A 26,348-nucleotide genomic window follows, 5' to 3' on the forward strand; every position below is an offset into this window, starting at 1 on the left:
TGACACTACATTTGCCTGCTTCATTTATAGAGTTTTGTTGGTTTGCTATTTATCCGTCGTCGTCGTCGTAGCGTCGCGTCGTCGTCGTCGTCATTTTCATTCTTCAGTTTAACGCGTGGTGCTTCGCTTGTGCTTCTGCTTGGGCCGGCTATTGCTTAGCTTTTTAGTGTTGGCTCTTCGTTCTTTCTGAGGAGAGTCAGAGTATCTGAGTCGTCCGAGTGTAGACGTAGAGCTGGTGTAAGTCATATCGAGAAGACAGCGAGCAACAGCACCAAGCGACCAGAGTATAGTGTAGTGCCAGTAGTGGCAGTACGTTAGCCCCGCCGCGGTTCTGCGGATGTCAAAAGAAGCAATCTAATTTATTTTTAAATAAAATATACAAGAAAAAAAAAACGCTAATGAATTAAATAAATTAAAATTTAATAATATCACAAAAACAAAACAAAACTAAAATTAATTAATTTTTTCTTTTTCGTCACTGCATAAGTCGCGTATATGTATGTAACTAATTTATTGCTATTCAAGTATGATTATGCGGAGTTTTTGATTTTTGAATTTATACATATCGTTATTTTATATGAATAATTGTTGCACTCGTAATTTATAGATAAACTAAGTACTCGATGATGTAAATGTTTGTAATTTGTGAAAAAGATACAAAAATAAGAAAATAAAATTCAATTCAATATAAAATTTTTAATTGATTAATTGCATTGATGAGCACTTCTCTTGGCTCTCAAACCCTTCTCCTTATTGCATTCCATATTTGGGAGGAATGATGATCATGATGAGTGACAAGTGATAAAGCAAGTGAAGTAAAGTGAAGTGAAGTAACATATCGCATCATAGCCCAACAAAGTGTATAATTGTAATAACCGAAGGGAAATTCTTCCCCACTATCCCCCGAATATATAATTTTATAATTGTATTGCAAGTGTGACTAAGAAGAAGCTATATCATCAGCATCAGACGTCGACGTCGTTGGAGGTCGGCGGCGGATATTATCCGTTCTGTTGTCTTATGTTCGGAAGTTCGAATTCTCATCACATTTTTCATACCGAAAAAATAAAATAAAACCTACCCCACTTCCTCCCACCCTCTGACTGAAAAAATAAAACTGAATAAAAACTTAAAAAAAAAAAACAAAACTTGCGCGCATAGATAGTTCTTTCATTCAGAGTTTTTTGAAATTTGTATGTTTAAATATCGATTTTATTCCGCTTGAGACAAATACAGCTGAGTGATTAATTTCAAATGACGCTACACTGAAAAGCTCGTTTTTAGGTTAGCCGCTCTTTGCTTTGCGCCCCACGAATATTAACTTTGGGGTAGTTCAGAAGAAGTTCAATTCAAATATCGTTGTGCTGTTCTGTGCGCTGTGCTGTGCATACTATCTACCCTATCTATACCTCTGCTAAGCAGGGTTTAACACCCTTAGTCCCCATCAAAAAATATATAGTGGCCGTGTCTTCTTCGACGAGGACTTCGTGTTGCTGCTACTTGCTGTGGATTATTGTGTTATATCGCCTCATAGTGCTGTCATCCCTTAAGGATAAAGGTTTATGTGTGGAGTTTTTTTTTGCGCTGGTTGCTTTTTGAACCTTCGAGGAACTTGCTGTGTATAAATTAGTAAGCCGAGTATCGGTCGGTCGGTTGTTGTTTTTTTTCGTTTTGTTCATGCATAATACAAAAGACTACGACGACGGTAGCCACTTTGCTAATAAAGGCCGAGGAAAGAGCAGCAGCAACCCCTTTTGTAAATATAATTAGTTCACATTCTGAGAAGAAAAACATAAAATAAAATAAAATATGCGTGTGACATTTTTGATGTAGAACGACATCATTTTGTATTTGTCGCAGCAATCGTTGTTTATAAATCTAATATTGTGTCGGTAAATGAATTTGAACTAAACTGTTAATTGGAGACACGATTTTCAATTGTTTTTTTTTCTTTTTTTCTGTGGAAAGTTCTTTATTTATTGTGAGAAAGTTGTATTTTTTTTTTAATAAAAAAAATATCAAAAAAAGAAGAACATGGATATAGTATCGCATTGTACTATGAAACACGAGAATATGGGAAAACCAATTAATAATAAAATCCTATGTCAGACATCAGGACCGGCTATTAAAATTTCAACAACATTTTTAACAACTGTAAGTGGAAATTTATGTTTATATTTATTTATATGTCGATTTATGTTTAAATGCAAAAAACCTTGAGGTCTCAGGGTATTTTTGTTTACTTCAATTGTGTATTTCCTTTTTTATGTTTATAATTTTATTTATTTTTGCGAATGTGTTGACACATTATTGTCACAGAGTATATCTTTCATTTATATGACTATTTGATTAAGATAATGTGTTTTATTCTATATGTATGTATGTATGTTTGTATGTAAATATGTATATGAGTTCGTCAAATAGAAACTTTGATTGAAGAAATGATTAGCAAATGATAAATGCCAAATGGTTCTTAATTTGCATTTGAGTATGGTTTAGTTAGGTTTTTATAGGTATAGATAGTTTATTTTCAATAAAGGTAAACATACATAGATACTTAAAGACTGAATCATTGGTTATTACCAGTTCCTAGTTATATAGAAGTTGCAATTACTATTACATTTTGTTGACACAATATATTTGCATAGATTTATTTTTGGTAAAAAAGTACGTATACGCCTAAGTGACCGTTTAATATTTATATCCGCAGTTATTTTCTAGTTTGTAAACAAAAACTTCCAAAACTTTAGAATGTTATATTTAAACATATGTACTATTTGACAAATTCGCACATTTTTTGCTTAGTTCGTCGAAATCGAATTTGTTTCATGGCAGTTGATGAATTCATACAAATAAAAAGAGGCTTCGATTTCATTCACACTGACAACTTCCCATCCCGTCTGTCGATTTGTTTTGATTAAAGCTTTAACAAAATATTCATAGCAATATTTTGCACGAGGTAAATGAAGTCAAAATCTTTCTTTGTTCTCTAAATATAGGGTTATTTCTTAAAAGCCAAAGTTTTTGAAAAAAAAAACACATAAAATTCAGAAAAATGCATAAAATCTTTGTTTGAGTCGATAGTACGGTCCATACAAAACCGTTTTTTTTGGCATTCTATCAAAAGTACAGTAAAAATTTCCCAAGAAAACTCATCGGCAGTAGCCAAATGTTTGCATTTAAAAATTGGTACAACTGGTAAAAGACCTTTCAGAATAATAATAAAAAAAAAAACACAAATAGCAGAATGTTTTGTGAAAATCAAAAGTAAAAATTAACTCTAGCAAAAAAAAAAATAACTAAAACTAATAAAATGGACAATTTTCAAGAAGAAATGGTAAAAAAACATCTGGAAATTGAGATTCTAGAAAAAAAAGTTCATTTAACAACTGCAGCTTTGACATTAAATACGAACTTTAAGAAGGAGGTTTGTTCGTAGACTACTACATTAACGTGTGGTATAGAAGCTAGCTTGAAGCTCGTCTTAATTCTTTATATAACTGAATTGAATTAAAATGGGTTTGATTTGACTCGATTTCGTTCGGGGATCGGAGTTGATTCAGAATTTGTGAAGAAAAACCTGTGTGGAGGAGTTGGTTTTACAGATGCATTATGGTCTGTCTATTTGCATGCTTGTGTACAAAAAATATAGTTTTCTTTTTATCTTATAAAAAAAATCCACATGGTGCTGAACTATTCAGTTCTTCATTGTTTAACACATATCAAACTATCTCGCTTGAACTTTGTAAGAAACATCAAAACGCCATTTGCATTTTAGAAAGTGCTGTCAAACTTAATCATTTTTAAATCGTCTTTTAAGGTGGAAACACCAAAAAATGTATTCAATCTAAACTGAGATAAACCTTTAATGGAAATAAAGCAAAACTTAATTATCTTTTCTTTTGTTTTCACTTGCAAAATAAACCCAGTTAGTCCATTTTCATTAACAAAAATAAATAATATCAACATTAAGAAATTGATTTCTTTTCTCCAATGGAAACACATGATTCCAAATACACACCTACTTAACGAACACAGACATCGAGATACGAATGCAATATCAATCGTACCAACATTTGAGTACAAAAATACGTAAGATCCATTCGAGACTCGTATGAATGTCAAAAAACCCATCCGTAGTAAGATTTTACTATAACTTTTATCGGTAGTATTTCTACTATACTATTGATAGATTTTTCAACAAAACACGGGTAATTTAATGTTTGAAGCTTATTTCATGAAAATTTTGACCTTGACTGCTCCTAAAATGATCCATCCGCTTAGTCTAATTTTGGCATACTCTCTCCAACATTTCAGCCAGTATGTCACGAATAAATGCTTCAATATTGTTTTCCAAGGCGTCAGTTGACATAGCATAGCCCTACAAAAAATAGGCCGAAGGCATTAAATCGCACGATCTAGGCGGCCAATTGACCTGTCCCAAACGTGAAGTAAAATTTGTACCGAACTCACCTCTCAATAAGTCCATTGTTGCGCGTGCTGTGTAGCATGTGGCACCGACTTGTTGAAACCACATGTCATGCAAGTCAAGCTCTTGCATTTTGGGCAAAAAAAAGTGGATATCATCCAACGGTAGTGTTCACCATTCACAGTTATTATAGCTAAAAAATCACCCTATACTTGAGTTCTTGACTCGAAAACCATTTCCAGTTTATTGTTATTGCTGTAGGTTTTCGTATTTTGTTAAAAAAAAAAGTTTTCACTTGAATTTCTTCTAGAAATCAACACAAAATGTCCAAAAATATTTTGCATATGATGAAACAGTTTAATTTCAAAATCTATTTTTGTTGACAAGATTTTTAGTCGAAAACCAATTTCTAAACATTTTTGTACCATTTTTTTAAAGTTTAAATTTCTTTTATACTTAAATACAAATGCAGATTGTATTTTTCTACGAAAACTTAGCACAGAATGAAATGATTTTGAAGTTAATACCTTCATTTATTCACGAGCTATTGAGAATCGACATCAATTCTTACCAATTTTGTAGAACTTAGTTTTCATAAAAATCTGACTTTCGGATTTCTCTAAATATTTATAATGAAAGCTAAACACAATATTTTCTATAAGATGAAATTTGAAGCCAATATCTTAAATTTTTAGAAATATCATCATCATTTATTACCAACTTTTAGTAATGTGTTATTTTAGGTTTAGGAGAAACTCCTTGTTCGATTTTTCTCAAAATTTAACTGGATGTTGAAAAAAATAACGTTAGTTTAGAGTCTTTTCTGCATTGTTATGTTTATAACTAAATAAATTTGAAGTCGATATCTCTACTGGCTCTTAAGATGTGGAAGACTAAAAAAGCTTCCCAAACGTACGGACCTACATCTCTCTAATAATCTTTTATTTGGCTCTAGGAATCTTGAAACGTCGAGAAATGTTTAAATTTTCAATTCGGAAAATCGGAACGATTACAATAACTACGTTTGGAAAGTTAATAAAGAACTCAAATATCTCATGAACAAATAATTCTTTAATTGTAATTAAAATTTTACATATATGAACAAATAACACGTTTCATTTTTAAATCAAAAAAAATGTTAATAATAATTATTGTATGGTTTTCATATCCTTTACAAAAAGGAAAGATTATTAATATCCAGAAACTTCTATTTATGAAACATAAAAACTTGGTTTGAATTCTTTTCCATTTTTCATTGCTAAGTTATTTTTTTTGTTAATACATTTAGGCAAAATACTTATTTACTTAAGGTGGCGCTACAGTCCGGGGGGACCTGGGATTCTACCAACATGCGTGTCCAGCCAGCTCGGTCCCTAGCTAGCTGTCTCTAGTTTCGAACGCCAAGGGTCTTCACCCACCTGCTGGCGCCACCTGAGTCGCGGTCTTCCTCTACTGCACCGTTGCTCTGGATTGGATTCGAAGACCTTGCGGACTGGAGCGTTGATGTCCATTCACTCTACATGACCTTACCATCTAAGCCTTTGGACTTTAATTCTGTTAACTAGGTCAGTGTCGCTGTACAGCCCCTACAGTTCGTCGTTATATCTCCACTTTCCATCTATGAATACCGGACTAAAAACCCACCGAAGAATTTTTATCTCGAAGCATCCTAACACGCTCTCATCTTTCTTTGACAGGTTCCAAGCCTTAGAGCCATAAATGAGAATCGGGATGATGAGTGTCTTATAGACGGTGATTTTAGATGCTCGAGAGGACGGTAGTACTCAATTGCCTTCTAAGTTCCAAGGTCATGGAAACGCTAATTAATTATCAGCTCAAGAAATATCTCGAAGATCGAAAGCTTCTTAATGACCGACACTACGGCTTTCGTAGCAATAGGTCCACTGGTGATCTCGTGGTTCATCTCACCGAACAGTGGAACTAATCTTTACATAGTTTTAGAGAAAGTAAGATTTTTGCACTTGATATTTCAAAAGCACTTGATAGGGTCTGCCATCAGGCTCTCTTATCGGAAATGCGTGCTTTCGGTTTTCATGAATCCCTGTTTCATTGGATTAGTAATTACCTTTCGAATCGTTCAATACAAGTTGTATTAGATGGATTCAAGTCTGAAAACCACAAAATAAATGCTGGTGTGGTCCAGGGCTCTGTTCTTTCTCCAACACTCTTTCTCATTTTTATTAATGATCTCCTGTCTGCAACAACTAATCCAATACATTGTTTCGCTGACGATAGTACTCTCAGCTTTTCATATTCGTTTTCAGATTCACACCCCTCTTCTTCGGATGTGGAACTGCAACGACAAAATATGATTAGCTCATTTAATTCCGACCTAAACAGCATTGTACAATGGGGAATAAGAAACCGCGTGGAATTTAATGCTTCGAAAACGCAATGCTGTCTTGAACCGTTAAAGCGAAGTATACCCCCCTTGCCATTATCCATAAATGGCACTTGCATCGAGGAAACTGAACATCTCTATATTCTCGGTATGTGTATCACTCACCACCTTTTGTGGAACGATCACATACGCGATGTCGCCAAAAATGCCGCAAGATATTTGGGTTTTCTAAGGCGATGCAAGAAGTTTTTCTCCCCCTCTGATCTGGCTGTTATTTACAAGACTTATATACGTCCAAAGCTTGAGTATAACTCCCATCTTTGGGCTGGTGCTCCCGCAACTTACTTAAGCCTATTGGATAGTATTGAACGTAGACCATTTAGATTGATTGGTGATATTACCATCATAAGTTGATTTACTTCGCTTCAATATCGTCGAAATGCTTCTTGGTCACCCTCTTTTACCGTTATTTAAATGGTTTATGCTCTAGAGAAATAGCCAGTTGCATTCCTCCCCTTAAACAGTTCAACCGTAATACTCGCGCTTCTAGGAATGCTCATCAATATACCCTCGAGCCCAACTTCGGTCGTACTGTCAAGTACAGAGATTCGTTCTTAAGTCGTACTATGCGAATGTGGAATGCCTTGCCACACTCTGTCTTTCCCAGCTATTGCAATATTCAGGAATTCAAAACCAATGGTCACCGACACCTCCTTTCAACCCCTCTCTCCCCTTCCTAGTGCTCACACTGTGTCTACATAATAAGGGTAGTTATCTCTTTGAGTGTGCGCTTATTATAAAAAAAAGTCCAAAGAAGCAGCGATTTGCAAGAGTTATTCTTCGTTTGATTTCAGCGACTGTGTTGTTGTCTATGTTTATGCAAAATACCAGTTTAAATTAAGATGGGAGATAGGTCTTACCGCATAATACCATAAACCATAGACGCTTAAAAATTAAATAAAGAGCAGAAATTTCATATACAATATTACAAAACAATTTATACATTTGTACAATGTACACATTACCATAACTCCACATATATCGCCATTAATAATTCTTTATTGTGAGTTGAAATTGTCGCTAGAACAATTTAAATTTATTCGTATAACTTCTCCAAAAAAAAGCAACAAATGTTGGAACCTGTCGGACAGAAAAGTTGTGGAGCAGTACATCTTATCTATTTATTTATTTAATATCAAATAGAGCTTAAAATCTCAAATAAACTAACGAAATTTTTAAAATATACATTGAATCATAATAAAATTAAAGCTATATACAAAAACAATACAATTATTTAATTTGTTAAAAAATAAAAGTTTAACATATTTTTGAATGAGTTTCTACCCAAATGAAAATTTAAATCAATATTATTCGAAACATTATTAATCTCCCTTACGCTGCGGGTTATGGGAACATTAAACGCATAATTTACTCTATGAACGTTTTCCCGGAATAAGGTTCGAATTAGTTCTCTAGAAGGAGCGTATAGATCAATTAGCGATAATAAATAAGGACATTCAAAAAAGACCAAACGAATTACGAAAAATAAAACCCAACATAGTGTTGGCTTTGTTCACCATGAATTCTGTATGATGAACAAAGTTTAGCTTGTGATCAAAAATTACTCCAAGGTCTTTTTTTAATAGAAACTCTATCAAGGACATAATTTTGCATATTGTAATCGTACACGATAGGTATGTTTATGGCTAATTTGTTGATATTGTACCAGTTGATAAGATTCTTTACATCATTTTTAGAAGCGTATAGTCTGTTAAATTTTGCAAACGTCTAACATTTTTAATTTTTATTAAACCGGATCCTGAAAACGAAATGGGAAGAAGGGTGGGATGGTGTGTTTGACGTTCATAAGATTATCATAATGTTATGGATCCACTGGAAATAAAAATATTTGTGCCGAAATCAATAAATAAGTTACATAGCCACAATACAAAATGATTTCCCAGGAAAAGGATTTTGTTGAACTAAACAGTAAAACAAAAACCAACATGACTTAACATTTAATTGTAATGAAACCCCTCTATAATTATCTCTTAATATCATCTTAATTGTATTAAAGGACCCCTCTACTTAAACATGAACGAGTGGAGCCCATTCAAAAATCTGAAGCATACTTTTCAACAGATCGAAATCCCCTTTTTATAATTAAAACACTAGTCAACTTCTTCAACACTTTATTTTAAGTATGCACTGTTGTTTCTCATAATTTTTATTAAATATTTTGCAAAATGGGGAACATTCCCCCATTTGATATTCCTTTCTAAAATATCATACAAATAATGTAAACTTAACAGAAAAGTACAACCAATTAGAACGGCCATATTGTTTTGTGACATCTGTCAATACTTTTGTTTATTATTCAGTTGCTTATGCCAAATCATCATGGCAAGTTACACGATTGAACATCACGATCAAGTGATAAAATTTTATTATCAAATTGGGTGTTCGTTAACGCAAACGTTGTGCGCATTGCGCCTATTTTGCGGTAGACGTGGTGGCGCTTCACAGTCGACTTTTCAACGTTTGGTGGCCAATTTTGAGACGACCGGTTCAGTTAACAATCAGCTAACACCGGCATGTACAAGAAATGCAAAATCGGCGGAGAACATCAACGCGGTCGGTGGAAGGTTACAGCAGAACCGGAGGCACTCTAATCCCCGCCGTGCACAAAAACTCGGTCTTTTGCAGACATCAACTTTGCGAATTTTGCTTCTGCACTTGGGACTACATCCTAACTGACTCAGGAAATAAAAGTTCATGACCACAGACAACGCCGTTTGATCGTTGGCTAGGCTTCGAATCATTTGGAAGAGGACCCCAATTTTGGCCGAAAAATCATTTTGGGACCAACCCACGCGAGGTGGTGGGGTTTTTAGTATTAAAAAATGTCCATTAAAAAAAGTTTTTCTTGGAAAATTTAAATTCCATTTGATTTCTCAAAAAAACATTAATTTTTTTCAATATATTTATATTTATAAAATTTGTCAGTTTTGGCTAAAACAATTTATTTTGCACTTATTTAGAGATAATATACGTTTTACATTTTAATTTCGTACAAAAATAACGACCAATGGATGAAAAAAATTATTGAAATCGGTTGATTACTTCCTGAGAAAACTTAAAAAATAAGGGGTTTATGATGGGTACCCTTCTGAAGCCAAATGAAAAAATAACATTTTATATAAAATTTGAAAAAAAATCTATCAATTCGTTTTTGAAAAATTCGAATTTTCAATTTTTGACCAAAAAAATTGTGTTAGAACTGCTGTTATTTTTAGTCTTAAAAAATGAAATGAAAAAAACGCTTAACGCAAATCGGCTTAAAACTTTTATTATCTAATTAGAAGTCAACTGACCCAATGGTTTGGGCTGTAGGAGCGAGGACAGATAGACAAATGTAATAAGGGGGACCCAATTTTTTACGCTCTACCAGCGTAATGTCATGTTGTTTGATTAAAATATCGATTTGGACATTTTTTACGAATGCAATACAAGTAAAGTAGTACCCGTGGCATGATGGTTAGTGCGTTGGACTGTCATGCAAGGGGTCTTGGGTTCAATCCCTGCCTGTGCCACCTTAATTTAAAAAAAATTAATTTTCGCGGGTACTGCCTCTTGCGAGGAACTGACAATTCCTTCAAGAGTAATTCTTGTCATGAAAAAGTGCTTTCTCAAACTAGCCGTTTGGATTCGGCATAAAATTGTAGGTCCCCTCCATTCCTGACAACATTACTCGCACACAGGAATGGTTGAGAGTTGTAAGTCACTAGGCCCTGGTTCACAACGGACTGTTGCGCCACCCCATTTGATTTGATTTGAATACAAGTAAAAAGGAGTTGCCTTGAACTTTTGGAACTGGTCAATAGAAAGCCAGCTCTCTTTGACGTAACGCGGAAGTTTGACCAGTTTCTTAGATATGTGGGTTTTAATCTGGTAATATTTTTTTCAAAGTCGGTGTTTTCGACTTGGATGTGACCCACACTGATAGCTTCCCATTCCGTCTGAATATCGAAAACAATTACAACAATTTACCAAATTTGTTCGTACTATTTCTTATAGATTTTATTTTTTTATGAAAAAAAACGGACTTGGATTTTTATAAAAAAATTACTAAATATCGAAAACAATATTTTCTGTGAAATAAAAAGTTTGAAGACAATATTTTTAATTTTTGAAAAGCTATTTGAGTCGAAAATCAAATTTTACCAACTTTTGTTAAATTTTCTTTTAAGTTTTAATTTTTTGTAAGAAAAACTACCAATTCGTTTTTTCTCAAAATTTTACTTATTGTTGACAACAATATTTAAAAAAAAATAAAAGTAGTTTAAAACCAATGTTTAAAAGTTTTGAAAAGTTATTCGAGTCGAAAATCAGTCCTTGCTAACTTTTATTAATTTTTTTAGTTTTTTTTCTGTAAAAAAAAATGATTTTTCTCAAAATGTAACTGAATGTTGACAACAATATTTAAAAAAAATAAAATTACTTTAAAGCCAATGTCTTATAGTTTAGAAAAGTTATTTGAGTCGATATTCAATTTTTACCAACTTTAGGTTTTTAGTCTTTATAAAAAAAACTGTCAATTTGATTTTTCTCAAAATTTTATCAGTTATTAAAAACGTTATTCTTCGTTGCACAAAATTGTTTAGGAGATGAAATCATTTTTCATTCGTAAAATTTTCCAGGTAATACATATTTTTTTTCCAGTTTTTTTTTGCTTTATTAAAAAAATTGTTAATTGGATTCTTTTCCAAAAATATATTTGTTTGGTATCACCTTACAATGCATAATATAAAATCTAATTCAAGTCTCTAGCGTTATTGGTACGTGAAATATTTAGGGTTCACCAAAATATTCACCTTTTTTTAAACTGCTATGGTGAAAAAACCGGCCACGCAATTTTCCTGAGAGCCCTTTTTGAATCTTTCTGCCTTTTTATCTGTATAACAAAATGTACAAGTAGTTGAAGTCCATATCTCTTCTGGTTCTTAAGCTATGGACGACGAAAAAAAAATTCGCTAACGTACGGACGTACGTTTCCGAAAATCATTTATTTTGACTCTAGGGACCTTAAAACGATGACAAATGTCAAAATTTTCAACTCGACAAATCGGACCCTTTACAATAACTTCCTATGGGAAGTTTGATTCACATGGCAGATCGCGCACTAAGTCAAATATTCAGTCGATATAATTCGCCCAACAGATTCTGGCTTGTGTCGTCGACTTCGGGCTCATGACCTACAAAATCGTGAGAATTAACACAACAGTACAGTTTTTTGTGGAGATATTTGAAGTTGCTTGTCTAAACAGAAAAGCCCGAGACGATTGACCCCTTGGAAGAGAATGTTGAGAGCGTTATTGCTGACATACGGTCCAAAAAATGGATTAAAACCCAATGGCAAACCCTTTGTAATAAAGCTCAATTTTTGTATTTCTCCTTAAAAACCACATATCTAAAAACACCCTTTTGAAATACAATAGAGCTTCGATCAATTAGATAATAGGGCCATTCCTTAACATGTGCAAAAGAGCCAATGTTTGCGTTGGCCGGGTGGGAAGTAAAACCGTGTGCCACCCCTTACGAACAAAATTTCGAACTTACGAAATGTGGCGCCAGAAACTTGACTCAAAAATTAACATCTCGCGGTATGATCGGACCACCCTTTACCAATCCAAAACCGCTCTTTTCATTTTTAAATTTAACATCTTTCTATGAACTGCACTTTGAATAGAAATTTTAATTTTCTTGAACAAATCTCCCAAAGCCTTTGTTCCTCAAATATACTTTACTTGTTTACTTACTTTGAAGAAAAATCTTTTTAAATCTTAAATCAATATCATTCTAATAAATTCCTCTCAATCTTCTTTGGAGAAGCAATCATTGATTGACCTATATTAAAAACGTTTTTCTTTTCTTTTTGGATTTTTGCATACCTTCAAAGCTACAACTCAAAGCGATATCAAATCGCTCCTCTATATAAATTTATTATAAAGTTTGTTTAATCGATCATTTTATTTTTTTTTCTCCAAATTTAATTTAATTTTAAAATCCATAACCTTTAGACTTTCATTTTATTATTCCTTTTTAAATATATATTTATAGTTTATTCATTGCAAATAAATATACATATGTGTGTATAATGTATATGCTCATGATTGTACTTATTCTCGTTTTTAAGAAATAATTGCCGGTTTTTATTTTGCATGGAATTTTAACACAAACAAAATTTAATGCACGATGCCGCCCCACAGCCGCCATCTGACTTCATATAAATTCTATGAATGTTTGAAGTTATGTGTATTCATATTAGAGGCAAATGCTTTGACCCAATTGGCTTTTAAATTGAAGCGTGGGCACGAATCATCACATGCAACAATAGCCCCCTACACGACAGAAACAAAACTAAAATTAAAAAAAGAAACACGAAAGAAACCCTTGAAAAAGGACTGATTCTAGTATTTTATCTTGATTTGATTAGCGCAAAGATTGTCGGTTAAAGGAAGCCTTCAAGAAGAAGGAGGTGTGATGGTGGTTATGGTGAGGACGTCAACATAGATTCTTCTTCCAACGGACGACGACGATGAGTGAAAGTTACAAGTTTACTCGTTGAGTTTTTGTTTATAGTTATTTTGTTTTTGCATAAACGTCAAACTTGAAAGGAAAATAAAATATCCCTTGACTTAGCAAAATTGGACCCTTACCTACATACGTTATATTTTAATAAATGAAGTGATTTGTATGTTATGTGTTAGCTTGAGGCCGAAGCTGAGGCTGAAGGGACTAATACTTCAGTTTATGCTTAATTACTGCGACAGTCACGCAATTTTATTTCAGCCTCTAGCCAACTATAGAACTACAGTATTTAAAACCTCTCACCTAAAAAGAAGTTACGATACGATGAATCACAAATAATGGAATTGCCTTCGGTATGCAAATTTTAGGCGCATGACTGTGCTAGTGCCAAAAATAGGTATTTTTATGTGTTGCTCTATCGTGTATGCGAACGGACTTACTATACCCGATATAACTGAACTGAACTGCGAAGCTATACACTTAACTATGATGTGCTGGTGCATGGTTTGGATTTTGATCAAATTAAAACGAATTATACCCCAAATTGGGCCAAGCTATAGTCAGTCTAGTTGTTGTAAGTCCGTTTATTGAACTTTGAAATTAATGTCAGTATAGTTTTTTGTTTTTCAGTTTCTGGATTTAGACCAATAAACCGATAAAAGATAATGTGTCTATCATTTCTTTGTTACCTTAGTGAAAGTAAAAACATGGAACTTTCAAATTATTAGAAAATGATCCTTTGGGGTTGTTCCGTCTACTATTATTTTATAGTAACACAGCTCTATGGTTTAAATTAGTTTTAAGCAATCTGTAAGATTGAGAATCGATAGATGAATGAATAAATAAATAAAAAGGGGCACACTATTTACATATACATTTAATCAAAAAGGCTTTTGCTTTTTCAGACAAAATGTCCTTAGAAAAATTACAAATTATGGCCAAAATCGATGATTAAACATCAAATATGCTAATTTGAACTTCTCCAAAACTTAACCAACAGGTACCGATTTGTGTGACCTGAAAATTGTGGACATTTTAATAAGCAGTAAAATATATTTAGCCGAGAGTCTAACCAATAAAATATTTATGCGATTATGTATGTACTCGTATATTTCACGAAAGAGACTCCCATTCAAGTCCTCCATGCAAACAAAAACAAATTACAGCGATTTTGTATAAACTAACGAAAGATTTAAATTTTGCCGCCATTTATTCAGTAATGGCTGAAACACAAACACGTTCGAGGTTGCTTTGAATGACACTTCCAATATGGCATTTCTAAAATGGCACTTCTGTCATTAGCAGCTGTTATTTTTCCTCAAAATAAAAAAAAAACGAAAAAATTAAATTTATCGCGGAAGTAGTTTACACAACCTATAACATTTTGTTTGTTAACTTTTTTACAGCTGTTGAACAGTCAGATAAAGCAAATGTTCAGCAATTTCGAACTAGAGCTTCTGTTTGGAATCACATTACATAACATTACGTTATTTCCTTACGATTATTGTGAAATAAAACGTGAGGTCGAAGCTTCATTGTGATATCATGCATTGAATTCATATGGCTGAACTCGTAAACGTCAGGCGAAGCTGAAGATGAAGCGTGTTTGTGTTTCAGTCATAATGTTGACAGCTGACAGTTTAGTCTAAAGCCTAATACGCTGCTGATGCGAAACGAAAATTCCCATACAAAAATGACATGACGAAATCATAAACGAAAAATTTCGCTGTGCTTTTCGTTTTTCAGTACGCTGCTGAACGACGAAATGTAACATTTTAGTAGGTAGCTGTACTACATTTATTAGTACAATTCTCCACTCTTTTCGTTCTCAATTTAATTGCCCGGTATATTAATTGCTTGCGAAATTTTGACGTTTGATTTTTGTATTGAAAAAAAAATTGTTTACTCGTGACTTTCGGTGTTTTGACTTTGATTTATCTTTGATTTATAATAAAATTCTGAATCGGAAACTCAGGATGTTATTCGTGATGTCGAGAAGTGATGAAGACGAGCAGTGAACTTCTACTTCCAAAAAATAAGCCGAAGAAAAAAAAAACTGGCTTCGTTGGTCGAAGTTATTTGGAAGTTGGAGCATACCCTGCACAAAAAAAATTCAGCTGTTGTAAGCCTCTGGAGTAATATAGCTGCAGAAATGAAAAAAACGTACTTAATGCTCAACAAAATGATAACAAATAGAATTCTTTTCCGGTTTTGTTTACCAGCAGCTGAATGTCAGAACTTGTCAATTGTTTTTGACAGCTGATAGAACTCTCCACAAATATTTTTCCGCTGTGGTTTCCGTTTTCATTTTGCTCTGCACTTGGAGACCACCGAAAAAAGTCGTTTCACTTTAGCTGCCTACTATACATAAGTTAAAATTTAACGTTACTGGGTGAGCACAATGGCTGCGTTGTATATCTCACTTAATAAAATTGCTAAGTCTGAAGCATTGCAAAATAGGCATTCCGAGAAAATATTTTGTTTCACCTGTGGAACAGGATGAGGTTCTTCAACTTCAGAATGCTGGACACTAGACTGGAGGCAAATTGATCGTCTCCAAAACGAGAACAAAATAAGTCAATTTTGAAGTTTAAAAAAAGCAGATCATAATTACCTTCGGAGGCAAATAGCTTCTTCATTGTCTATTACGTACAGAACATCCTCAAATACAACTTCAACAATATTTTGTATCTTTTTGTTTACCAACCAATACAAAAAGCTGAAATTAATTTTCAAGTTCGAGGCAACGGCTTAGTCACTTATAAAGTACGGTTCCCATCGAACACCGAAGTCAGCATCAGTGCGCGCTGTTAGTACACAGATCCGGGACCGTCTCGAAACCTACCGCGTGCTCTTGTTGTGTGTTCTTTCTGTCCGTTGTTCCTTCTCTTCTGTCCTTCTGTCTTGTATTAATGTATTGTGCTGTTTTCACTTTATATAGTTTCAAGTTTCTTGAAATTCAACCATGTGTTGAATCAGCCTTGATACCCCAGACATTTTTGGATACCTTTGGATTCCTTTTTTGACATCACAGCTGTTATTGATCAGCTGTTATTTTACACGTAAAACACTAACAAAAAAGGTATCCGGATATTCTATCTGTCTGAGATTGAACGCAGCCAATGGATACGTAGCTTCAACAAGAATATCTGTCAAAATTTTCAATCCATTTCATAAAAAATATGGTTGGAACAGTGGTTTAATTTTTTCAACTGAAAAGACAAAGAGCCGATGGAGACGTCAAATAGACTGTCCATCCAAAAAGAAGTCGTTTAAATGTCAATATTAAAGCAGTGCGTACGAGTGTCTGTTATTTATTCAAAAAAAAATGTCTATAGGTTTGCCCAGGTGCACCACTGTAAACATTGTTTTAGGAATAAACAGAAAAATTGAAAATTTTAAGTTTCTCGAAGCTTCAAAGTCCCTAGATTCTAGATTATTGATTTTAAGAGAGATGTCTGCGTGTTTGTGTGTATACGTTTGTTCGAATTTGTATGCCGTACATTCTAAATAAAAATAAATTGGGTGGCGCAACAGTCCGTTGAGAACTAGGGCCTAGTGTCAGGAATGTAGGGGACCTACAGTTTATATGCCGAAACCGAACGGCTAATTTGAGAAAGCACTTTTTCAAGACAAGTGTTACTCTTGGAGAATTTGTCAATTCCTCGCAAGAGCCAGTGCCCGTGAAAAGACTTTATATGGCACAGGCAAGGATCAGACCCAAGATCTCTGGCATGACAGTCCAACGCATTAACCATCATGCCACGGATAGTACTACTCTTGTTACAAAAAAAAAATATAAAAACCTTAAGAAAAAACTAATGACAATTGGCACACATTTATTTTAGACGCAAATGTCTTGAAATCAAAGAGATATATTAAATTCAAACTTATTTTTTTTTCACACAAATATATCATTTGATTAATGGCGGCAATGGGAAGTTATTTGTGTGAGCCACACCCCAGTCTTTTTAATTAATATTAATTTAATTATACAAATATTTTCATTCAAAATGCCCGCCCTAATCTTCAATGTCAGCCCTTAAACGTTGTGGCCATTGACCTTTAGTGGCACGCACTGTTTCTATTGATACTTTTGATACTAGGTTGGGTCTATTTAAAGAATTCCATTGAGAAGTCTTTTTCGATTTTTACTACAGAAACTTATTTAAAAGATTCTTGGCTTTATTTGCTTCTTGTAGAAGAATCGATATATCTACAAACTCTATACTTTTTATATATCTGGTACACCTTTGTCAACCCTTTCCAATTTGTTTCCAAAATTTAATTCAAACCATTACAGAAGCGTGGTGCTGGCTACGTTTGACCTATAAAACAACAGTTCTAGTTTTATATGATGATGTCGTATATGTATAGTTTCCCTTGGTATAAACACCTTCAACGATGAAAATCTTTTCACTTAAAAAAAATTACTCATGCTTATTTCTAGCGTAAAAGTCCTTTGCATCTTTCCACCATATCTTTACGCAGTCTTGGTGTTATCAAATAATCTGTAAATAATTGTTTAGATGCTCCCTAATCAGGACACAAATGAATCTGGTGAGTATATCAAATTCTCTGGATGATATCCTCCTCTTTCGAAAAGATTAAAGTAGTATTGTTTCCGTAATTCTTAAAGAAGCGTTTGTGGCTGAAACACAAACACACTTCAGCTTCGGCTTCGCCTGACGTTTACGAGTTCAGTCATATGAATTCTACCTCACATTTAATTTGACAATCGTAAGGAAATAACGTAATGTTCCGTAATGTGACTGCAAACGAAAGCTGACAACTCAACAGCACTAAAAAAGTCAACAAACAAAATACATTTGCTTTTGGAGGGATGGTTCTGATAACGTAGGCCTCGAACGAGTTACGGGTAATCGTAGGCCAACGTCACGAAAATGATGATATGCTTGTCGACTTCTGCAACGCTCGTCAACTTGTGATTGGGGGTTCTTTATTTCCGCACAAGACCTGCCACAAAATTACCTGGGAATCTCCTGATAGTCGAACCAAAAATCAAATCGATCACTTTATTATACAGTAGAAATGGAGGAAGTCACTGTGCGATGTTCGTAACGGAAGAAAGGCTGATGCAGGTAGTGAACATCACTTGCTACTGGGTTTGCTTTGCTTACGAACAGCTGCTGTACAGCGTCGCTCAGAGGGTACCAAGATTCAACACAAGAGTTCTAAATGACCCTAACGTACGTCGTAATTTCGTCACCACACTCGGCGACAAAGCATCGAACATTCAAAATGCTGGCTTATCGGTAAATGCTCTGGGGGCCAAATTAAGAGCGCTTACATGGAAGCTGGAACTGAAACTATACACAGACAGACAAGAGCTAGAGATTCCTGAATATCCCAAGACAAAATCACATATCGAAGAACACTTAAAATTAGAATCAATTCAGAAAGTGATGCTCAGCGGAAATTGATTCTACGAAACGAGTATAGAGCACCTCATAAGACAGTGCAACGGGGTGTGAGACGTGACAAGGTTGGCCAAACTTGCGGAAAATGCGGAACATTCTGCATAAAGAGGCGACTCCAGAGAGCTGTATAAAAACACTAAGGACATTGTCGGACAGCGTAGTAGCACTAACAGCAACCATCCCGTGTTAGATTTGAACGGCAACCATTCAGTGACGATAGAAGATCAGCTAAAAAGATGGAAGGAGCACTTTGCATGCGCAAATCTTCTAGGGGTATTGATACCAGTCTCCCAACAAGTGCAGAGATAAGTAATGCGATACATCTTCTAAAGAAAAACAAAGCAGCTAGACTTGATGGTATTTTGTCTGGGAGAGTGAAACTTACCCAAGGGACTGGAAGGATGAAGTTATTGTAAAGTTATTGCAAAACAAATAACTGGCGCGGTATCACAGTTCTGTTCGTTGTTCCGAAGTTAATGGCAACAATTATTCTCGAGAGGATGAAGTCTAGGATCGAGTCTACCCTTAATAGACATCAAGCGGGGTTTCGCAGTGGCCGATCGTGCGTCGAAAACATCAACATCTTGTGAATCATACTCGAACAATCATCCGAGTACCAATCACCGCTGTACTTTATGTTTCTAGATTTTGAGAAGGATTTTTTTTTGGGTCAATCGTGAATTCATCTGAAGATCGCTTATTGCGCGAGGAATCCCTGAGAAAATTTTCGCTGTTATTAAAGAATCGTACAAGAACGCAAGGTGTTTTGTGTTGCACAATGGACAGCTTTCCGACTCCTTCGATGTGCGTTAAGGAGTGAGACAAGCAGGTGTCTTGTCACCAATTCTGTTTTTGCTGGCGATTGAAGATTTGATGACTGCCACGGTCGGTACAAATGAAAGACACGGTATCCAATGGAGTCTGTTTGACAAGCGTAGCCACGTAGATTATGCTGACGATATAACATGTCTCATGGCAAACAAGACAGCAGGCTTAAATGAGATGTTTTATTCACTGCAATTAAATCGAGAAGTGGCTGGCTTAATAATTGACTCAAATAAGACCAAAGTAATGACCACGTGCCAAAGCACACAAGTTATTCTAAGGCAGGGGACCATAGAAGAGGTCGAGCAGTTTATTTATCTGAGAAGTTTTATAGCTCTCGATGGCGGTGTTAACAGTAGAATAAATAAAGCCCGTAGTGCATTCGGAATCCTTTCTCTTGTGTGGAACTCTAGCAATATATCGCTACGCACCAAGTTGAAACTCTCCGAATCCAACGTCAAATCGCTACTGTTATATGCTTCTGAAAAATGGAAATGCTCTGCCAACATCTCTGAAGATACGGTGCTCGCAAACCATTTCTAACGTTGAGCTGTGAAATAGGACCGGACAGACAAAATTGGACGTATATATCATGCAACGGAAATAGCGTTGGAGAAAACCTGACGACATTATAGCAAAACAATCCGTCCAATGGAATCTCCAGGGTAATAGACGCGTTAGAAGACCAAAGACAACTTGGAAGTCATCAGTTTTTAAGGAGGCTCGATCTCTAGGTATTCAATCATGGCCACAGCTGAGGTCAGTCGCGGTGAATCGGGATAGGTGAAAGGATCTTGTTGTCGCCCTATGCTCAAGGAGGAGCGCTGCTGTACTTGCAACCGGACATCATATATTTTGGAGAGATTCGATAACGAACGATACATTTATTTTTTTTTCGATTGGAAGTGTTATTCAAAGCAACCTCGAAGCAGGCCCAAAGTAACGCAGACGAAGCCGAAGCTTAAGCGTGTTTGTGTTTCAGCCATTAATGCGGGCAATAACGCGTGAACGACTACTTTTAGGGCTGACATCTACTCTTGGGATATAGTGAACCCTTGGCGTAGAAACCGATACTTATGCTAATTATTGCGGGTTTTGAATTAAGAAAATTACGCAAGAACGGAAACGGTGTGAAATACTTTTTCTCAGAAATATGTATGACCAAAAATGCGTATGGCAAGTTTTGCAGTAGGTGGTGGAGAAATCGAATAAAGTAGTGTTCCCGTCCCTACATCAAAACCATTGGGTCGATTGACTTTAATATTAAGGTTTTTAAACAATTCGCGTTACGTGTTTTTTATTTTTCAGACTTTTATTCTTAAAAAATGTATAATTATAATTTATTATAAAATAACACAGCCTTAAAATTTAAACTAAAAATCAGCTTTTTCGCGCGCATGTTATCACAAAATTGCATGATAACTTTCGTGATAAAATGTTATTTATTTTTTTGATTTAATAATATTTCTCTGATTACATTTATTATTATATTATATTATCTTTATATAGTTTGTACCCTGTACTTTTGTAGTGTGTACCTATCATGGTTTGTAATTTTTTTTATTAAGGATGACTTTGCAAATAATGTCAACTTATAAGTCTGAAATATGTGAACTGTGTCTACATCGTATTCATCATGTGAATATTTCTTTAAGCTATGAGTTCGAAAATATGAAGTTCCAAGGTTTTCAAGAAATTAATATCAGATAAGATATTACGTTTTGGATTCTAATGATTCATGGACGTAATGTAAAATTCGAACAAATCGAAATATTGTTAGTAAGCTTTTTTTTTATTACAACTTATGTATGTACAAATGTACCAAAGTATCTAAGAATTGTTTAAAGTGTGAATTTAGATAGAAAAGTTAATTTTGATTAATTTGGTGATTGTAATTTATGTTTCAGTTTCTTTCTACCAATCATGAAGGTATTTTGTTTTTATTCTTTTCGCAACTTTAAAAAATGTTTACATTCATGTGAATATCGAAATAATTGAAGTGCTGTTAGCAGCGATTGACTCTTAGCCGATGACGAATATGTCAATATTGTGTTCTGTGTTTTGTCGTCAGTTTTATAAAATCGAACAAATCTGTAAAGACATTTTTAACTTCTGACACTTGATTTTGAATTTTCACAAGCTGTGCAGTAAAATTCTTAAGTGATGTGTGTTTGGTGTAAAAGTTGATGCCACTTTGGAAATATTATGTAATTGGCCAGTTTATAAATATGTGTTTATAAGAGTTCTGAGAATTTTCTCAGGCAAAATGACAGAGCAGGTGAATATGAGATCTCAGAGTAATAAACTGAATGTTGTTTATTATGACAGTTCTTCATAAATATTGAACAATCTTCTCAACTTAGTTCTATGACTCCTTTATTTAATCAGTTTGTATAAGGAAAATAATTCATATTCTTGTTTTATGTTCAAAGGAATAAAAGTGCTCTTCTCAATGTAATAGAAATAAGTTTGAATTTAGTGAAACAACATTCTTTAATTAAAACAGAACATGAAGAGTTGAAAAATTGCAATTAAATTAACAAAATTACATTTGTCATTATTATATTATGGCTTTCTTCGTAAGAACAAATATTTCCGAGGCTTATGAAACACAATGTTGTTCAAGTGGCGTATTTTGCTATTCGAACTTTGCAGGATCCAAAGTGGCTTGAATCGTTTCCAAATTCTTGAAAAAGCATTTGTTCCTCACAGTTCTCCACAAAAAGAAAGGTCAAAGAACACAAATAGCAGTTCCAAAACAGCCATTTGACATTGATAAGACGCCTGATAACATAATGGCTGAAACACAAACACGCTCGAGCTTCGGCTTCGCCTGACGTTTACGAGCTCAGCCATAGGTATTCAATGCATGCTATCACAATTAAGCTCGAATTGACCTTTAATTTGACAATCGTTAGAAAATAACGTAATTTTACGTTATGTGACTCTAAGCGGAAGCTCTAGTTCAAATTTACTTTTGTTTGACAGTTCAACAGTTGTAAGAAAGTCAACAAACAAAATACATTTGCTTTTGGAGGGATTCCCATTGGTTACTTAGACTGTGTAAGCTACTTCCGCGAAAAATTTAATTTTTTCAATTTCAAAGTCATTTATTTTTTTCATTTTGAGAAAAAATAACAGCTGCTAATGACAGAAGTGCCATTTTAGAAATGTCACATTGGAAGTGTCATTCAAAGCAACATTGAAACAGGCCCATCGTTACGCAGAAGAAGCCAAAGCCGAAGCTGAAGCGAATTTGTGTTTCAATTTTATGTAGGTGTTTACCGATCACAAAGTTGGTAGATGTGTTTTTCTAAAGTACTTCAATTTGCAAATCTGTAAAGACATACAATTTTCAATCATTTAAAATTGTTGCACTCCTCAAATGAAGGGTATTTTTAGACGTGTGGTGGCCGCCGCGCCGCCGCTGGCTCCAATAAATTCTAGCCTAGAGGCCCAATTTTTTACAGAATTGGCGAACTTTGAGGCCGTATGTTTGGCCGTATCACCACAGACGAATCTGACAAACGTAGACAAGTGATTTAACATAACCACACAAAAAATATATTCCAGGGGTGTTATATCGCATGATCTTGGAGGACACGCCCGCCACAGGCCCATCTTGCGAGATAATGCGCTCAACAAAAGTGTACCTCAATATATTGATTGTTTCGTTGGCTGTATGAAACCGGACCATTATTTTGGTAATAAATTTGCATGATTTGCAAATGTTAAGCATATACACCAAGTGACAGCTGTCAAAAACACTACTACAAAAAAAGTATTGCCAGACTGAAAATCACAGTTTTAAAAAAGACTATAAGTACATACTTCATATAAACATAAGAATATGTAAATCAATAAGAAATCAACTTCCAACAATATCTTCTTGACTATATTACATGTTCCTATTCCTACGAAAAAACAAATAACTCAAAATCGTAAACAAAGATAAGTCTGACCATAAATGTACTCGTTTGTATGTATTAATTGCTGTTGATTGTTGAACAATACTTTGCATTGAACTTATATCAATATTTGCTTTTTATGATATCAAGATATTGACTATTTTGTAATCGCAAAGGTGTACCCATGCACGTCTTTTAGGTCATAATTTACTTAAAAGCTTTTAAAAGCCACCAACAATATTCAATAAGCTAAAGTTATTCACCTCTATTCATTTGTTATCACTCACTACTCATACAGTGCAACACATTTGATTAGTTTCGGTTTTCTTTATCCTTTTGCAGTTTTGTAAAAAAAAAAACTTTTATAAAAATCCCTATAGGGACCATAATTCACATTAGAAGAACCAATGACCAAAAAATTAATAAATAATGGCTGAAACACAAACACGCTTTAGCTTCGGCTTCGCCTGACGTTTACGAGTTCAGCCGTAGGAATTCAATGCATGCTATCACAATGAAGCTTCGACCTCACGTTTAGTTTGACAATCGTAAGGAAAAGAACGTAATGTAACGTAATGTGACTCCAAACGGAAACTCTAGTTCAATTATCTGAAAATTTGCTTTGGCTGACAGCTTAACAGCTGTAAAAAAATGTCAACAAACGAAATATTTGCTCTTTGGAGGGATGAAATAATAGAAATGTCATTCAAAGCAACCTCGAAGCAGGCCTAATATAACGCAGACGAAGCCGAAGCCGAAGCTGAAGCGTGTATGTGTTTCAGCCATAAATGTGATTTTAAACAATTTATAAATCTAAATGCAAAAGCTTTTGTAAAATAAAAGATATTTATGAACACCAATCGTTCGTCGCGAATTGCAATCTGATTGTAACGAACTGTCAAACTCAGTTCGTGTTCCACATACGATCCACATTTCAACGAAAAAAACTGTTTGTGCGTGTCTAAACCTAAACATTTCTTTATAATCCTTGTTGTGCATCTGTAATGACAAATAAAAACATTTGAAACAAATGTCAAAATTTACGAATATTCGTTCATGTGAATAGTCCTTTAAGAATATTGCCCGTGTTAATATTCAGCCATTAAGCTGTCACAGAGAAAAATCATACTAACGGAATCGTCCGTCAAAAGCAAGACAACTTTTATGTATCTGAAAAGGGAATAATAAAACTAAAGACATATGGATTTCTAAAGATTTTTGATGAGCTTTGATTTGAATTTTTTGAATTATGAGCTTTTGATTTATATCTTTCAGATCCAATTTTACACTGTGAACTTAAGTTGAACGAAGTAAATAAATGCAAACGTTGATGTCTTATCGTTTCTTCTTTCTTTACTGAAAAACGTTAATTGGTAATAATTTTGCATTGATTTATTTTAAAATTTGACAAAATGTGGTTTAACTCAAAACTTAAAGAAAATACATAACTTCTTCTTTCGAATTCAATGAATGTTTGTAACCAGCTGCACCGGACTGTTGGCTTGATAGTGTAAACAACTTAAAATTAGCATACATATTGGTTCACAGATATTTGTGTTAATTGATGAAGATTGAAAATTATTTGTTTTTGTAATAAATTGTAATAAACTGCGATGATGATGATTTCGAATTTACATGTATGTATTTATAATCGTTTAATTTGGATTAATTCACTTTATTAAAATGGACTATTCTCACATTGTTATAGGTTAACTTGATCATATGATAATATTTTGATTAAACTTAAATGAATAAATATTTTATTTAAACTGAGTGAGAATATCAACTTTAGTTCAATTAAAAAAGTTTTAAGAGAATAAAATAAAATGTAAAAAAAATATGCGTAGGCAAAGAATCGAATAAAAATAGAACAATTTTGACGTCATCGCATTTCCGACGTTGATTGGTTCTTAATTAGGAAAAGTGACACCATCATACAAATTAATACAATTTTTTAGATGAACATTTAAAACTTCTATCATGATATTTTAGCATGATATAGTTAAAGAAATCAACATAATAATTGACTTAATAAATACATACATATGCACATTTATTCGAGATCATTTTATTTGATTTAAAGGTCATAGAACAAATCAAATATGTAAGTATGTAGATGAGAAATAAAATTGATTATTCAAAGTTTATTGAAAAAATTCAATCAAGCTTCATTAGAATGACACCTGGTTTCTCAGTTATTCATATCGTAAGTTCTAAACTCCTGGATTCGGTCGGTCCAGCAGTGGCTTTAATTACCGCTTACGATATTATATGTCAAAAAGATCAACAACCGCATTTGTAAAACACAATTTAGCTTTAAGGCTAAGCCACAACCACGTCTAATGTTCGTTGGGCTTTTCCTCTCACCGACTCGACTTAACGATATTATACGATATCATGTAACTTTAAAAATGGAGCATTAAAAAAAGCTTACTTAATGTACTTATTATTATTATTATTTTATTTGGTAATAAATTAAAAAAACAGAACGGAAGACAAACAAAATTGCAATGACATTGCAGCTTTCAGCTGTCAAAGTGCTGTCAAAATGCTTCATAAGAGATCCCATTTTTTTATATTCAATAGGCATTTTCTTTTTTAGTTTAGAGTAGAGCCTAAATTGTGTTTCTTTCTCATTCAATAGGCGTTTTTCGTTTGTAGTTCAGAGCAGAGCCTGAACTGTCAAACAAAGAATTGGATTTCTTTTCCACCTTTGAACGTTCAGAGCTTCAAATTTGTGTTTCTATTTTTGTTCTGATCGTGTTTAGAACGTGTTATATGGCTCAGGACAA

The 26,348-nt window shown here is 34.0% G+C and overlaps 1 protein-coding gene across 1 annotated transcript in view; it reads left to right on the forward strand.

The window, feature by feature from the left end:
* The first annotated feature begins 780 nt into the window (after positions 1-780).
* Positions 781-26,348, forward strand: part of LOC129949159 (plasmanylethanolamine desaturase) — a 51,085-nt gene continuing 25,517 nt past the window's right edge. The window contains exon 1 of the mRNA XM_056060436.1: positions 781-2,154. Within this exon, the coding sequence (XP_055916411.1) occupies positions 2,035-2,154 (120 nt within the window). The 5' untranslated portion in view covers positions 781-2,034. The remainder of the gene's footprint in view (positions 2,155-26,348) is intronic.

The sequence above is a fragment of the Eupeodes corollae genome, chromosome 3, assembly GCF_945859685.1.
Source record: "Eupeodes corollae chromosome 3, idEupCoro1.1, whole genome shotgun sequence".
Classification (NCBI taxonomy): Eukaryota; Metazoa; Arthropoda; class Insecta; order Diptera; family Syrphidae; genus Eupeodes; species Eupeodes corollae.